Genomic DNA, 14,054 nt, shown 5'->3' with positions numbered 1-14,054 from the left:
GGCTTCACCATGTTTCATCGAAATGTACAGCTGTGTATCGTCTGCATAGCAGTGAAAGTTAATTCCAAATGACATCACCAAGAGGTAAAATATATAGTGAAAACACTAGTGGTCCTAAAACGGAGCCTTGAGGAACACCGTAATTGACAGTTGATTTGTCAGAGGACAAACCATCCACAGAGACAAACTGATATCTTTCCGACAGATAAGATCTAAACCAGGCCAGAACCGTGTAGACCAATTTGGGTTTCCAATCTCTCCAAAAGAATGTGGTGATAGACGGTATCAAAAGCAGCACTAAGGTCTAGGAGCACGAGGACAGATACAGAGCCTCGGTCTGACGCCATTAAAACATTTACAAGTGCAGTCTCAGTACTATGATGGGGTCTAAAACCAGACTGAAGCGTTTCGTGTACATTGTTTATCTTTAGGAACGCAGTGAGTTGCTTCGCAACAGATTTTTCAAAATGTTTTGAGAGGAATGGGAGATTCGATATTGGCCGATTAGTTTTTTTATATTTTCTGGGTCAAGGTTTGGCTTTTCCAAGAGAAACTTTATTATTGCCACTTTTAGTGAGTTTGGTACATATCCGGTGGATAGGGAGCCATTTATTATATTCAACATAGGAGGGCCAACCACAGGAAGCAGCTCTTTCAGCAGTTTAGTTGGAATAGGGTCCAGTATGCAGCTTGAAGGTTTAGAGGCCATGATTATTTTCATCAATGTGTCAAGAGATATAGTATTAAAAAATGTGAGTGTCTCCCTTGATCCTAGGGCCCGACAGTCTCAGGACATCTGAGCTTTGGAGGAATACGCAGATTTGAAGAGGAGTCCGTAATTTGCTTCTAATGATCATGATCTTTTCGTCAAAGAAGTTCATGAATTTATCACTGCTGAAGTGAAAGCCATCCTCTCTTGGGGAATGCTGCTTTTTAGTTAGCTTTGCGACAGCATTAAAAATACATTTTGGATTGTTCTTATTTTCCTCAATTAAGTTGGAAAAATAGGATGATCGAGCAGCAGTGAGGGCTCTTCGATACTGCACGGTACTGTCTTACCAAGCTCGTCGGAAGACTTCCAGTTTGGTGTAGCGCCTTTCCAATTTTCTGGAAGCTTGCTTCAGAGCTCGGGTATTTTCTGAATACCAGGGAGCTAGTTTCTGCGACTGCATCTAGGGTGTTACGCAAGGTTAAATTGAGTTCCTCAGTTAGGGGGTTAAATGATTTTTGTACTCTGACGTCCTTGCGTAGGTGGAGGGAGTCTGGAAGGGCATCTTGGAATCTTTGGGATGTCTTAGAATTTATAGCACGGCTTGGTTGGCGTCTGAGCAGATTATTGTTGCGATTGCAAACGTAATAAAATGGTGGTCTGATAGTCCAGGATTATGAGGAAAAACATTAAGATCCAAATCATTTATTTCACTGGACAAAACTAGGTATGACTGTGGCAGTGAGTAGGTCCGGAAACATGTTGGACAAAACCCACTGAGTCGATGATGGCTCCGAAAGCCTTTTAGAGTGGGTCTGTGGACTTTTCCATGTGAATATTAGTCACCAAAAACTTGAATATTATCTGCCATGACTACAAAGTCCGATAGGAATTCAGGAAACTCAGTGAGGAACACTGTATATGGCCCAGGAGGCCTGTAAACAGTAGCTATAAAAAGTGATTGAGTAGGCTGCATAGATTTCATGACTAGAAGCTCAAAAGACGAAAACGTCGGGGTTTTTTTGTAAATTGAAATTTGCTATCGTAAATGTTAGCAACACCTCCGCTTTTGCGGGATGTGGGGGGGATATGGTCACTAGTGTAACCAGGAGGTGAGGCCTCATTTAACACAGTAAGACATACAGGGAAGTGATCTTACCTGCTGAGGTTTTATTGGCCTTCTGCCTCTGTATCTGCAACGTGAGATACACCAGTCAAACAACCACAGTGCCTATCACATAATGATCCGTGTTTTTTTTTTTTTTTTTTACCTTTATTTATCTAGGTAAGTCAATTAAAAACAAATTCTTATTTACAATGACGGCCTACGAAGATAGACCTGATAAGTAACCTCACCTAAGTCCTCGACCTGAGATCTACAGAGGGTCTAGGCTTTAGCTCAGCGGGCTAAGTCTTGTGGCGTGTGGGAGACCCAGGTTCGCTGTAGTTCCAGCAGAAACATTTCCCAGTGAGTTTCTTGGTCTCGTCCAGCTCAGTGTCGTCTCTCTCATGACACCTCTTCAGGTTGTCAACACCTCTTCAGGTTGTCAACGTGGCTCACCATCAGCTCCACCGCTCGACTCACATGAGCCTCCTACCACACAGAGCCTCCCGCCACACAGAGCCATAATCAAAGTCTTGAGGTAGATTAACTGTATAGTATTGTCTGAGAGAGACTACCTGATGTACAGCTCCCAGCCCCTCTGCTGTGTTGGAGATGATCTCCTCTGTTCCTCCCAGTATAGCCAGACACATCTCCATCAGGAGGATCTTACTGCGCTCACTGTCCAGACACAGAGCCTGACAACAGAGAGACAGGTCAAAACTCTGCTACAAATCCCCTCATAAACAATACACACCTCATACACTGTAGGCCTAGGCTTCATATTCACCCCCCAAAAATGTTGATGCTGCTGAAGCTTGTGTCATCCTATTCATTAGACAAAATAACAGCAACATAAAATAATGACTCCCTTATTTCTAGAGAGGGCCTTCCTCACTGTCCACACTGTCTAGCACGATTAGCATCTTGGTCTGATGGTTACTTTGTTTAGGTGTCCCATCAACAGCCTAGAGGAATAGAAACACCATGACTCATTCTGACATTATGAGCCCAATGTATTAGATACAGTCTGGATGATTAACAGATGGTTTGTATAGTCAGAGAAGAGACGGTCTGACTCCCCAGAGTGCTCATAGCATGGATTGGCACCATACCAGCAGAACAATGGTATACAGACTGGTTACTAATGACAACCAAGGTGATTTGATCAATTAATCCCTGTCCCCTGGACTACAGATGAAAATGTAATGCAGAGCAAATAATAAAGTAGACAAGAACAAGATCAGATCTGCATATCACTCTGAGAAAAAAAATCTTTCTCACTCCATTAATCTCTTCTCTCTGTCAGTTCCAGAGGACTGCACTCAGTCATTAATCCTAAGAGATCCAGTCAGTCAGGGAACGAGACCAGGACAGGTACAGAGCCTAACCGTATAAGGTACAACCTAAAAAAGCTCAGTGTGTGTCTGTGTGGCTCAGCTCACACAAATCACTTCTTAGGTGTGTGTGTGTATAGTGTTATAAAATCACATACATCAGGGCAGGCTGTGCCCTGGTTAGAGTCAGAGGTTAAGAAGCAGTCTGTTGTCTGTTCTAAACAGACATCTGGATGCCAAGACCGACTCTCTCCCACCTCCTTACTTACACTAATCATCTTGAAACAACATGTTGTTTAGTCAAGGTAATGCATTTCTGTTATTGACACGGAGGAATCGTGCATGGTTTCTGCAGTATATTTTCAGATCTACACTACCACACTGTTTATTAAAAAGGTGTCTTCGAGACTCATTTCACAACTGCAACAAACAAGACAGAAGATTTGAGGATCTTGGCAGGTTTATTCATAGAAAAAAGGAAGGCAGTTTGACAGCTAGTTCAAGGCACAACAATAACCAAAGGAGTTGGCAAGACAGCACCAACAGATCTGGGACCAGGCTAGTTTGCCTCTCTAGGAGAGGTGCTGGGGTTTTCCCATAGTGATCCTGACTCACAGGGCAGTGTGATTCTCTAGCAGAGAATAATAAAGACTAGTGAAGACGCTGGGGTTTTCTCATGGTGCTCTTGATGTAGAGGGCACGTACGTTCTGCCAGTTCTTCTTGAGCAGAGAGACCAGGAAGTTGACGGCCAGGTGGATGTTGTACACCAGCTCCTCCTCTGTCATCTTTATGTGACCCACCGCCAAACACAGCACCTGGAACACACACACGGTGGGACATTTAGCACAAAAGTATTGCAATAAGAAAAGTGTTGTCAATCTCAACCAGTGAGATTCTGATTGAACAAGTACAAATGTGTACTTCTTCACCCCCTCCTGGATTTACAGATGGACTGGTGGAAGAAATACGGTGAATACTCCCTCTAGCCTATGTTAACGCCAATTCAATGCTTCAAACCCATTAGGGAAAGTGAGCTGAGCACACTTCAGGGAGAAGAGTAGAGATTCTGGACGTGAGGAGGATGGTGACGTGTGCCCATATGCCTTCTTCATCTGAAACTTGATGGTGGATTTGACCTCGTTCACCTTGGTGCTGAGGTTCTCATTGTGTGTGAGCAGCGAGGGGAACTTGCCAGCCTTGTTGAGGCCCCAGGATACGAGGGATCTGCTTGATCAGAGACTCGGACGCCAGGAATGCATCATCCTTCTTGGCTGAAAGACCTTTTGACAAGGTGTGGTACGTACTCTGTGGAGAGGGTGCTAGAATCTTATATAAGTCAGAGTTTCCTACTACATCTCATATGTTGCCCATCCTTCTACAATTATGCAGCAACAAGTGTCAGTCGTGTCTAGACAATGTTTGTATGTATTGGGAAACTGTTTTGTGACAATAGGTTCAAGTCATATTGTCACATGTCATGAAATAGCCACTCATCTCTCTGTAGCAATAGATGTTACACTCATATTGATATACAACACAAAGCGTATTGAAACACTCTTGTTGAGTTTCTTCAGGGCTTCAATGTCCATGTGGGGCAGGTCTGCAGCCTTAGCCTCATCACAGTGCTGCTGGTCACTCAGGATACACACTGAGAACTTGGGCCTGGGCAGGGTCTTCAGTCAGTGGTAAGGGACACACGGAGAGACAGAGAACATTGACCCTCACTGGTTAACGTCTGTAGTTGACCCTCTCTCTAGCCTGGTCCCAGATCTGTGTCATATTAGGAGCTGCCAAGACAGCACAAGCAGATCTGGGACCAGGCTACCCTCCCTCCTCCAACAGACTCAACATAGAAGCTTTACCACCTTGGCTGGCTTCCAAACAGTCAGTCAGACGGTCTACCTCCACCGACTGGTACAGTATTTCATAGCACTATGGTTGGCTTGGAGACAGGGAATATTATATATTATGGTATAGGCTCAGTTAGATGAACCATTACTTCTTCAATGAATTGTCCTGGATGTCACCTGGGGTATGTGGATGCATCTCAATAGTCTAAAAAGCCTCCTTTCCTCTCCTTGTCTTCTTTCCTTCAGAACTGGACAGGTGAAAGAAAATTCCCAATTCATCACAAGCCATTACTATTGTTTTCACCCATCTTGTTGAAGAGGATGACATTTTAGACTATTGAGAGACTGTGATTGTGACCAATTTGTTGCCAACTTGCCATACAAAGGTGGATTCTCACTCTTCAGCGTTAAGGTTAAGGAGCAGACAAAGAGAAGGTAGGGTGAGACAGTGGTGGACCGGACGGTACCAGAGAAAAGCTTGTCCTTCTGGGGACCGTAGTTCTTCAGGCTGATCTGTAGTTCCACCGTCTCCACAAACCTGAGCAGAGAGAAGATACAATGGAAAGACGTGTCATGCATATCATGGGTTTAAAGGGGATATCCGTAGTTGACACAATATTGACGACACGGGATGGACATGGAGAAATGTAACCGCTCTTAAATACATAAACAGAGCTATTAATGCAAGGACTGACCATCCAAGATATCAAAATGATAGTTTTAAGCACATTTTGAGGCTTTACAGCAGTTGTTAACATTTACAAGCTTATATTTTGGCTTCTAATGGGGTACAACAGTTGAACTAAGCTCATGAGGCATTTACAAGTAATATTCTTCAAGAATCAATGAGCATATATAATTCATGTATAAGTCAAAATGGATGTTGCAACTGCAGATTACCCCTTAAAAACTTTGTAAATGTTTTGATTCCAAGTTTCATACAATGACTTTTACACTTAGGAAAAACTTACAAAATGTTTTGAAAACTATTCAAAGGCCTTAACAACAGGATATACAGTGCCTTCGGGAAAGTATTCAGACCCCTTGACTCAGTACTTTGTTGAAGCACCTTTGGCAGTGATTACAGCCTCAAGTCTTCTTGGGTATGACGCTATAAGCTTGGCACACGTGTATTTGGAGAATTTCTCCCATTCTTCTCTGCAGATCCTCTCAAGCTCTGTCAGGTTGGATGGGGAGCGTCGCTGCACAGCTATTTCAGGTCTCTTCAGAGATGTTCGATCGGGTTCAATTTCCTGCTCTGGCTGGGCCACTCAAGAACATTCAGAGACTTGTCCCGAAGCCACTCCTGCGTTGTCTTGAATATGTGCAAAGGGTCGTTGTCCTGTTGGAATGTGAACCACCGCCTCAGTCTGAGGTCCTGAACACTCTGGAGGAGGTTTTCCTCAAGGATCTCTCTGTACTTTGCTCCGTTCATCTTTCTCTCAATCCTGACTAGTCTCCCAGTCCCTGCTGCTGACAAACATCCCCACAGCAAGATACTGCCACCACCATGCTTCACCGTAGGGATGGTGCCAGGTTTCCTCCAAATGTGACGCTTGGCATTCAGCCCAAAGAGTTCAATCTTGGTTTCATCAGACCAGAAAATCTTGTTTCTCATTGTCAGAATCTTTAGGTGCCTTTTGGCAAACTCCAAGCGGGCTGTCACGTGCGTTTTATTGAGGAGTGGCTTCCATCTGGACACTCTACCATAAAGGCCTGATTGGTGGAATGCTGCAGAGATGGTTGTCCTTCTGGAAGGTTCTCCCATCTCCACAGAGGAACTCCAGAGCTCTGTCAGAGTAATCATTGAGTTCTTGGTCACCTCCCTGACCAAGGCCCTTCTCCCCCAACTGCTCAGTTTGGCTGGGCGGCCAGCTGTAGGAAGAGTCTTAGTGGTTCCAAACTGTTTCCATTTAAGAATATGGCGGCCACTGTGTTCTTGGGGATCTTCAATGCTGTAGACATTTTTTGGTACCTTGGGGCTCTACGGACAATTCCTTCGACCACATGGCTTGGTTTTTGCTCTGACCTGCACTGTCAACTGGGGGACCTTGTAAAGGCAGGTGTGTGCCTTTCCAAATCATGTCCAATCAATTGAACTTACCACAGGTGAACTCCAATTAAGTTGTAAAAACATCTCAAGGATGATAAATAGAAACAGGATGCACCTGATCTCAATTTCTAGTCTCATAGCAAAGGGTCTGAATACTAATGTAAATAAGGAATTTCAGTTTTTTTATACATTTGCAAAAATCTCTAAAAACCTGTTTTTGCTTTGTCATTATGGGGTAGTGTGTGTAGGTTGATGAGGATTTTTAAAAAAAATCAATTTTAGAATAAGGCTGTTATGTAACAAAATGTGGAAATAGTCAAGGGGTCTGAATACTTTCCGAACGCACTCTAAATCACAGAAACACAATAATGGGCAATATTTCCCATTACAGTACTATCACACTTGATATTTTTTATTGTAATGACACAAAGTCATGTGAATATGGACTGCTCAGTGGTCTTACTTCCTGGGCTTAGCCAGAGGCCTGCTGGACCTCCCAAACAGCCTCGTATAACGTGTCCCTGGAGACCTTACTGTGAATGAAAAAAAACAGGACAAACAAATTACTACATACAATTATAGTACAGGGCAGCAAGGGATTTATTTACCACCCTTTTGTAAAAAAACAAAAAAAACATTATGAAGCTAAGTTTCTGAGCCGTGAAAAAATTAAGCAAAGCTTTTTAGTGCCCCCCCCCTTATTTATAGCAGGCTATAATTAGATGGTTGAACATACAGTATGTTGACCCTTGAACAATTGTTGCTTTAACAGTAATAAATCAGAAGTAAATCCTTGAACTGCTTCATGTGTTCAATTAGATAAGATTGAATTGAAGTAAATCAAGGAGTTAAAGAAAAAATATAATTATATTGTTAGAAGTCTCTCCACAAGTCCTTGGGTAAATTTGACATTCAAAAGTCCACAGATGTTAGTTAAAAAGGTTCTCTAACTATGTAAATCCATCCAATGAGCAATTGTTGAAGTGCTGATTTACATAAATATATTCCTTAATAAGTGTAATTTTTTTACAAATTATAAGCGATTTATAAAATCATTTTTTACTGACCTCATATTGTCGGTTTCTCCTCCTTCACGCTGCGCTGGAAAGGAAGTCGACCCGGAAATTGCACAAAAATAAACTGGACACGGAGTTCAGCCATACTGGTGGGTGCAAAATATTGCGATATTTTTTCCATCGTGCCACTGAAGAAAATCTGATAGGGACTAAAAGAGAATGCTGTGGTACCATATGTATGCCTCTCTGACAGAAAAATACAAGTTAAAAGACTCAGACAGTACACTCTCCAAAAGTTAACCAATATTTTTGTGCATGTTGGCTTTTATTACAACTAGTGGGTCTGAATTCTTTTTGGTTAAAACCGCATTCCAGACATTTGCAACATTGTTTATACATACAGGCTTATGTATGCTACGCAAGTTCTTGCAGAATTCCAGAATTTTTACATTAGATCAATACGAAACTACAAATGTCCGACTTGTAATTTGTTGTAAAAAAATTACAAGTCGGACATTTGTAGTTTCGTATTGATCTAATGTAAAAATTCTGGAATTCTGCAAGAACTTGCGTTTTTTAAACACAGCTGACATACCATTTTAGTAAAATTACTTTAAAATACCCAACCATTTACTGTACTCAGGCATTATAATTAATTTAATAGTTTAACAGTATTGTGATTCAGACAGTATTTCATGAATGTTTGATTCTCTTCAGGGCAGCTTGAAGGGACTTCTTCAAGAATGTCTCATTGGAGGACAAGCAGCAGGACAGTGTGTGTTTGTGAGCCACAGTTACCTGGACAAATACAACCAGACAATAGCAGTCTATCAGTAAACAGACGTTAAGTGACAGTTATTCCTTTAGACTGGACTTAAGGTGTTTTCATAGCCAGCGTGCCTCTGTTTCCTCTTTAGGATCTAGGCCAGGTTACTGTACAGCTCTTTTGGACAACTGCTGATGTAAAAAGGGCTTTATAAATACGTTTGATTGATTGAAATAACCTACATGCGTGTTATACTTGGTGAGCACAGCGAGCATCATCTTGGCATACTTCATGGACTTGGTGAAGTGAGGTGCCTGGGAGCTTAGCTGGTCAGTGAAGAGTGTGAACAGCTCTTCATTTAGCTCCAGCTGAAAAGTGATACAAACAGATTCAAATCATTGAGAGACTAGGGATTTTATGAATACTGCTTTCACATACAATGCGATCAAATCAATTGGTCTGGTTTGGATAGCTATGGTACATTAGAAAACTATACTGAACAAAAATCAAAACGCAACATGTAAAGTGTTGGTCCCATGTTTCATGAGCTGAAATAAAAGATCCCAGAAATGTTACATACACACAAAAAGCTTATTTCGCTCACATTTTTTGCACAAATTTGTTTACATCCTTGTTAGTGAGCATTTCTCCTTTGCCAAGATAATCCATCCACCTGACAGCTGTGTCATATCAAGAAGCTGATTAATCAGCATGATCATTACACAGGTGCACCTTGTGCTTGAGACAATAATCTACTAAAATGCCACACGTGCAATTGGCATGCTGACTGCAGGAATGTCCACCAGAGCTGTTGCCAGAGAATTTGGCAGCACGTCCAATCAGCCTCACAACCGCAACACGTTTAACCACGCCAGCACAGGACCTCCACATCCGGCTTCTTAACCTGCGGGATCGTCTGAGACCAGCCACCCGGACAGCTGATGAAACTGAGGAGGATTAGTGTCTATAATGAAGCCCTTTTGTGGGGAAAAAGTCATTTTTCTTAAGTTGACTGATTTCCTTACATGAACTTTAACTCAGTAAAATCATTGAAATTGTTGCATGTTGCATTTATATTTTTGTTCAGTATAGTTTGGTAGGTATGGAGGACTACTTTGTACGTGAGTGGAGTAGATTTATGGTTCACCTTCTTGTCCAGCAGGGCATGAATGACAGACAGCAGTCCTTCACACCAAATCCCTTTGATTGTCATTCTGGACAAAAGAAGAGCTTATGAGACTGTATAAGACATGGTATTAAAATGCATATAATCAATACACCCAGAACACGTCACTAGTTGTTAGATCCATTACACCTTACGGGTTGGTTTGTCTTACTGAAACACCAGCAGTCTGTAGTGGGGATCCAGGCAGTCTTCTATCAACCTGTTGAGCAGCTCAGCCTGTGCACTGCCTGATGAGACATCCAAGATTTAGATATACAGCGCCTTCGGAAAGTATTCAGACCCCTTGACTTTTCCACATTTTGTTACGTTACAGCCTTATTCTAAAATGGATGAAATAAAACATTTCCTCAGCAATCTACACACAATACCCCATAATGACAAAGGTTTTTAGAAATGTTTGCAAATGTACTAAAAATAACCGCATACCTTATTTACATAAGTATTCAGACCATTTGCTATGAATCCCGATGGTTATTCTGACAGCGCTCCAGAGTTCCTCCGTGGAGATTTGAGAACCTTCCAGAAGGACAAACATCTCTGCAGCACTCCACCAATCAGGCCTTTATGGTAGAGTGGCCAGACAAAAGACACTCATCAGTAAAAAGGCACATGACAGCCCACTTAAAGTTTACCAAAAGGCACCTAAAGGACTCTCAAATCATGAGAAACATCTGGTCTGACGGTCTGATGAAACCAAGATTCAACTCTTTGGCCTGAATGCCAAGCGTCACGTCTGGAGGAAACCTGGCACCATCCCTACGGTGAAGCATGGTGGTGGCAGCATCATGCTGTGATGTTTTTCAGTGGCAGGGCCTAGGAGACTAGTCAGTTTCGAGGGAAAGACGAACAGAGATCTTTGATGAAAACCTGCTCCAGAGTCCTCAGGACCTCAGACTGGGGCGAAGGTTCACATTCCAACAGGACAATGACCTTAAGCACACAGCCAATACAATGCAGGAGTGGCTTTGGGACAAGTCTCAGAATGTTCTTGAGTGGCCCAGCCAGAGCCCAGACTTGAACCCAATCAAACATCTCTGGAGAGACCTGAAAATAGCTGTGCAGCAACGCTCCCCATCCAACCTGACAGAGCTTGAGAGGATCTGCAGAGATGAATGAAGAAACTCCCCAAATACACGTGTGTGTGAAGCTTGTAGCGTCATACACAAGAAGACTCAAGGCTGTAATCCCTGCCAAAGGTGCTTCAACAAAATACTGAGTAAAGGGTCTGAATACTTATGTAAATGTTATCAGTTTTTTTATTTTGTATAAATTAGCAAGCATTTATAAAAACCTGTTTCTGCTTTGTCATTATGGAGTATTGTGTGTAGATTGAGGGGAAAAAACAATGCAATACATTTTAGAATAAGGCTGTAATGTTACAAAATGTGGAAAAAGTCAAGGGCTCTGAATATTTTCCAAAGGCACCGTACGTGGTAAATAAAGAGATATATAAATAGAAAGATGAATTGATGATTAGTGGCCGAATAGAACATGGTGGTGGGATACTATATTGACAGAGTTAATGCTCTTCTATTTTGGAGTCCACAATGGATCAATGTGTATTTCCCACTCACCCGTCTGCCCTTCCTCCAGGACTGGTCCAATCAGAGCGTGGCAGGTTGGCCTGGGGTAGCGACTGCATAGTGACGTCACAGCCGTGACTAGACAGCGTGAGGCAGGTTCAGAAAGGGACAGAACCTGCCAGAGGTCAACAGTACGGGAGAAGAAGTCTGAGATACAGGTAGCCTGACAAGCTATTGTCTTATTCACATTATAAGGCCGACTTGAACAGTACTGTGCTGGCTCAGATTTTTATTTTCACATAGTTTCTTTACTGGAAAGGACAATGATGGATTGGTAACCAGGCCAGGCCAGCGCAGCTTGGTAACCAGGCCAGCCCAGCGCAGCTTGGTAACCAGGCCAGCCCAGCGCAGCTTGTCTTGGCTCAGTGTTGGTCAGTAGTGTGAAAAGGGTACATATGAATGAATTGTGAGGTACCTTTCCCAGCAGGAGACTCTTGATGAGTGTGGCTGCTGTGCTGTGACTGAGATCAGGAGAGAGCTCCAGCAGGCAGCTACAGAGCTGAGGTAGGGTCTGTTCTGGCATCTCAGACAAACTCAGCATCCTACATAAGATCTCTACCTACAGAGAGAATGGTTGTTGTTGGAAGTAGTGCTCATGAATGACCTGATTTTGCTAACGTTTTAGTGTCCATTTCAAAAAGTCCAACCTGGGAAGGGTCACAGTCGTTCAGCACCTTGAAGACTTCCGCTGAGCTCTGGTCCCACTAAACAAAGAGGACAGGGGATTTAGGCACTTTCATGTGAGTGAGTACATCTCAGACATGATCACTTCATTAAAATAGGTATCTTACCTCCATCTCACTTTCCAATATTTCCTTGATTTGAGGGATAGAAGCCTGAAACAAGAAAACACAAGTTACTTTCAGTTCTTCGGTGGTGTCAACAGAATACTAATGTGACTGAATAATTAAGTCATGTCCTTTATTTTTGTCTCACCTTTACGTTCTCAGGCAGGACATCACTTGGACTCCCTGCTGCTGGCTGCGGTTCCACAGCTGGTTCTGGGATGACACCATCCACCCGGTCCGTCTCCATCTCATCTTTCAAACCCTCCTTTCCCACCACATACTCCATTCTGCTACAACTCCTCTCGGTGTCCACAGGAGAGACACTTATCTTCATCCTCTTACGCTGCTGTCCGGCGTCGTCCTCTGGTTCCGAGTCCAGATCCACACAGCTGCTCTTCCTCTTCCTCTGTGGAACCACATCTAGCCCACTCTGTGAGGATGAGGACAGTTGTGGCTCTATTGGTCCCCCTAAACACAAGGCCCATCCTGTTGCTTTATCATCACCACCACCACTACCCCTCAGACGCTCACATAGTCCCCTTAGTCTTTCTCTGCACTGGGGGGTGATTAAGGGCTCCTTCCCCCCAGGGGCTCCCAGGTCTCTCCGGAGCTGTACGACCAGGGCAGACACCCAGGGGTTTGGGGCATGCTCCCCCTGGCTAAGGCAGTCTAGCAGGCGAAGGACACTGGTCCGGGGATGCAAAGGGTGGGTGAGATGGAGGAAGGACACGAGACTCCGTTGGAAGGCAACTGGAAACAGGCATACGAGTGGTTTGCTAAGGAGAAGAGCAGTGGGTTATCGAAGAGAAACGTAAATTGTATGCATTGTTTTACATTTAAAATACACATCACTAGTCTGGTCAGTCTAGAGAAGTCAAACAACGAGGCCAAAAAGCCTAGCTGTTTAACTTTAGTGGAATAAACGAGTTTGGACTATTTTCTCACGTTGTCAGGGTCTGAGCATCACTGTTCAGGCATATTTCCTGCTGGCAAAGGGTCTCGAGACAGGTGTGTAGGCAGCGGTCCGGGTCTGACCGTCGCTGCCGCTGGAAAACCCACAGACCTCGACGGGCACCGGTAGCTCCCGAGAGAAAAGAACGGAGCAGCAACCGGGAGCGTCCATCAAACCGGAGCAACAAAGTATTTGTGTCCATGGTCGTCTTATGGCTAACAATAAACGGCCTAAAATAAGCGTAATGTGTTGTTAATTTGGACCTCTGGTTTTTGCCTCCAACTAACCAGCGATACAAAATGTCATGAGATTTCCCTCTTCCTGACGTGAACTTGTAACATGAGGGTCTGGCGCCGCCTACTGAGCTGGAGTGGTAACGGAGCTCTTCCTGAAGTGAACTTGGCGCCGCCTACTGAGCTGGAGTGGTAACGGAGCTCTTCCTGAAGTGAACTTGGCGCCGCCTACTGAGCTGGAGTGGTAACGGAGCTCTTCCTGACGTGAACTTGGCGCCGCCTACTGAGCTGGAGTGGTAACGGAGCTCTTCCTGGCTGACTGGATCCTGGACATACAGTACATTAACACATTTCAATAAATGGTTTTTCACTTTTTTGGGGCTATACTGAAAATGTGTGTTTGAGTCATCCATACCAAGCAGTCTTTATCACAACCACTGTGTACAGTTTTGGCTTCAGTATAAAAAGGTTCAACAAA

General features: G+C 43.5%; 1 protein-coding gene and 1 long non-coding RNA gene across 4 annotated transcripts; both read right to left on the bottom strand.

Annotated features, from left to right (window-relative positions):
- Nucleotides 1-3,590: 3,590 nt before the first annotated feature.
- LOC106572781 (uncharacterized) lies at nt 3,591-8,571 on the bottom strand. The gene is made up of 4 exons (XR_006759307.1): nt 8,120-8,571; nt 7,516-7,585; nt 5,467-5,537; nt 3,591-3,964 (listed from the first exon to the last, which is right to left on the bottom strand). It is a non-coding gene; the product is annotated as an uncharacterized lncRNA (long non-coding RNA).
- A 5-nt stretch (nt 8,572-8,576) lies between these two features.
- On the bottom strand, nt 8,577-13,678 carry fance (FA complementation group E). 3 transcript variants are annotated; one of them, XM_014147244.2, is made up of 10 exons: nt 13,337-13,678; nt 12,540-13,167; nt 12,395-12,439; nt 12,251-12,307; nt 12,019-12,162; nt 11,595-11,718; nt 10,172-10,247; nt 9,982-10,048; nt 9,077-9,202; nt 8,577-8,866 (listed from the first exon to the last, which is right to left on the bottom strand). In XM_014147244.2, the coding sequence occupies exons 1-10, from the start codon at nt 13,543-13,545 to the stop codon at nt 8,762-8,764; spliced, it is 1,581 nt and encodes a 526-aa protein (XP_014002719.1). In that variant the 5' UTR covers nt 13,546-13,678; the 3' UTR covers nt 8,577-8,761. The 3 variants fall into 3 exon arrangements, 1 of the variants encoding a protein (XP_014002719.1); XR_006759305.1 differs by lacking the exon at nt 8,577-8,866 and having other exon boundaries at nt 9,071-9,202; nt 10,150-10,247; XR_006759306.1 differs by lacking the exon at nt 8,577-8,866 and having other exon boundaries at nt 9,071-9,202; nt 10,155-10,247.
- Nucleotides 13,679-14,054: the final 376 nt, after the last annotated feature.

Source organism: Salmo salar, chromosome ssa15 (assembly GCF_905237065.1).
Source record: "Salmo salar chromosome ssa15, Ssal_v3.1, whole genome shotgun sequence".
NCBI classification, from domain to species: domain Eukaryota; kingdom Metazoa; phylum Chordata; class Actinopteri; order Salmoniformes; family Salmonidae; genus Salmo; species Salmo salar.
The sequence above is the reverse complement of the archived record's forward strand: the minus strand, read 5'-3'. Positions and strand labels throughout refer to the sequence as shown.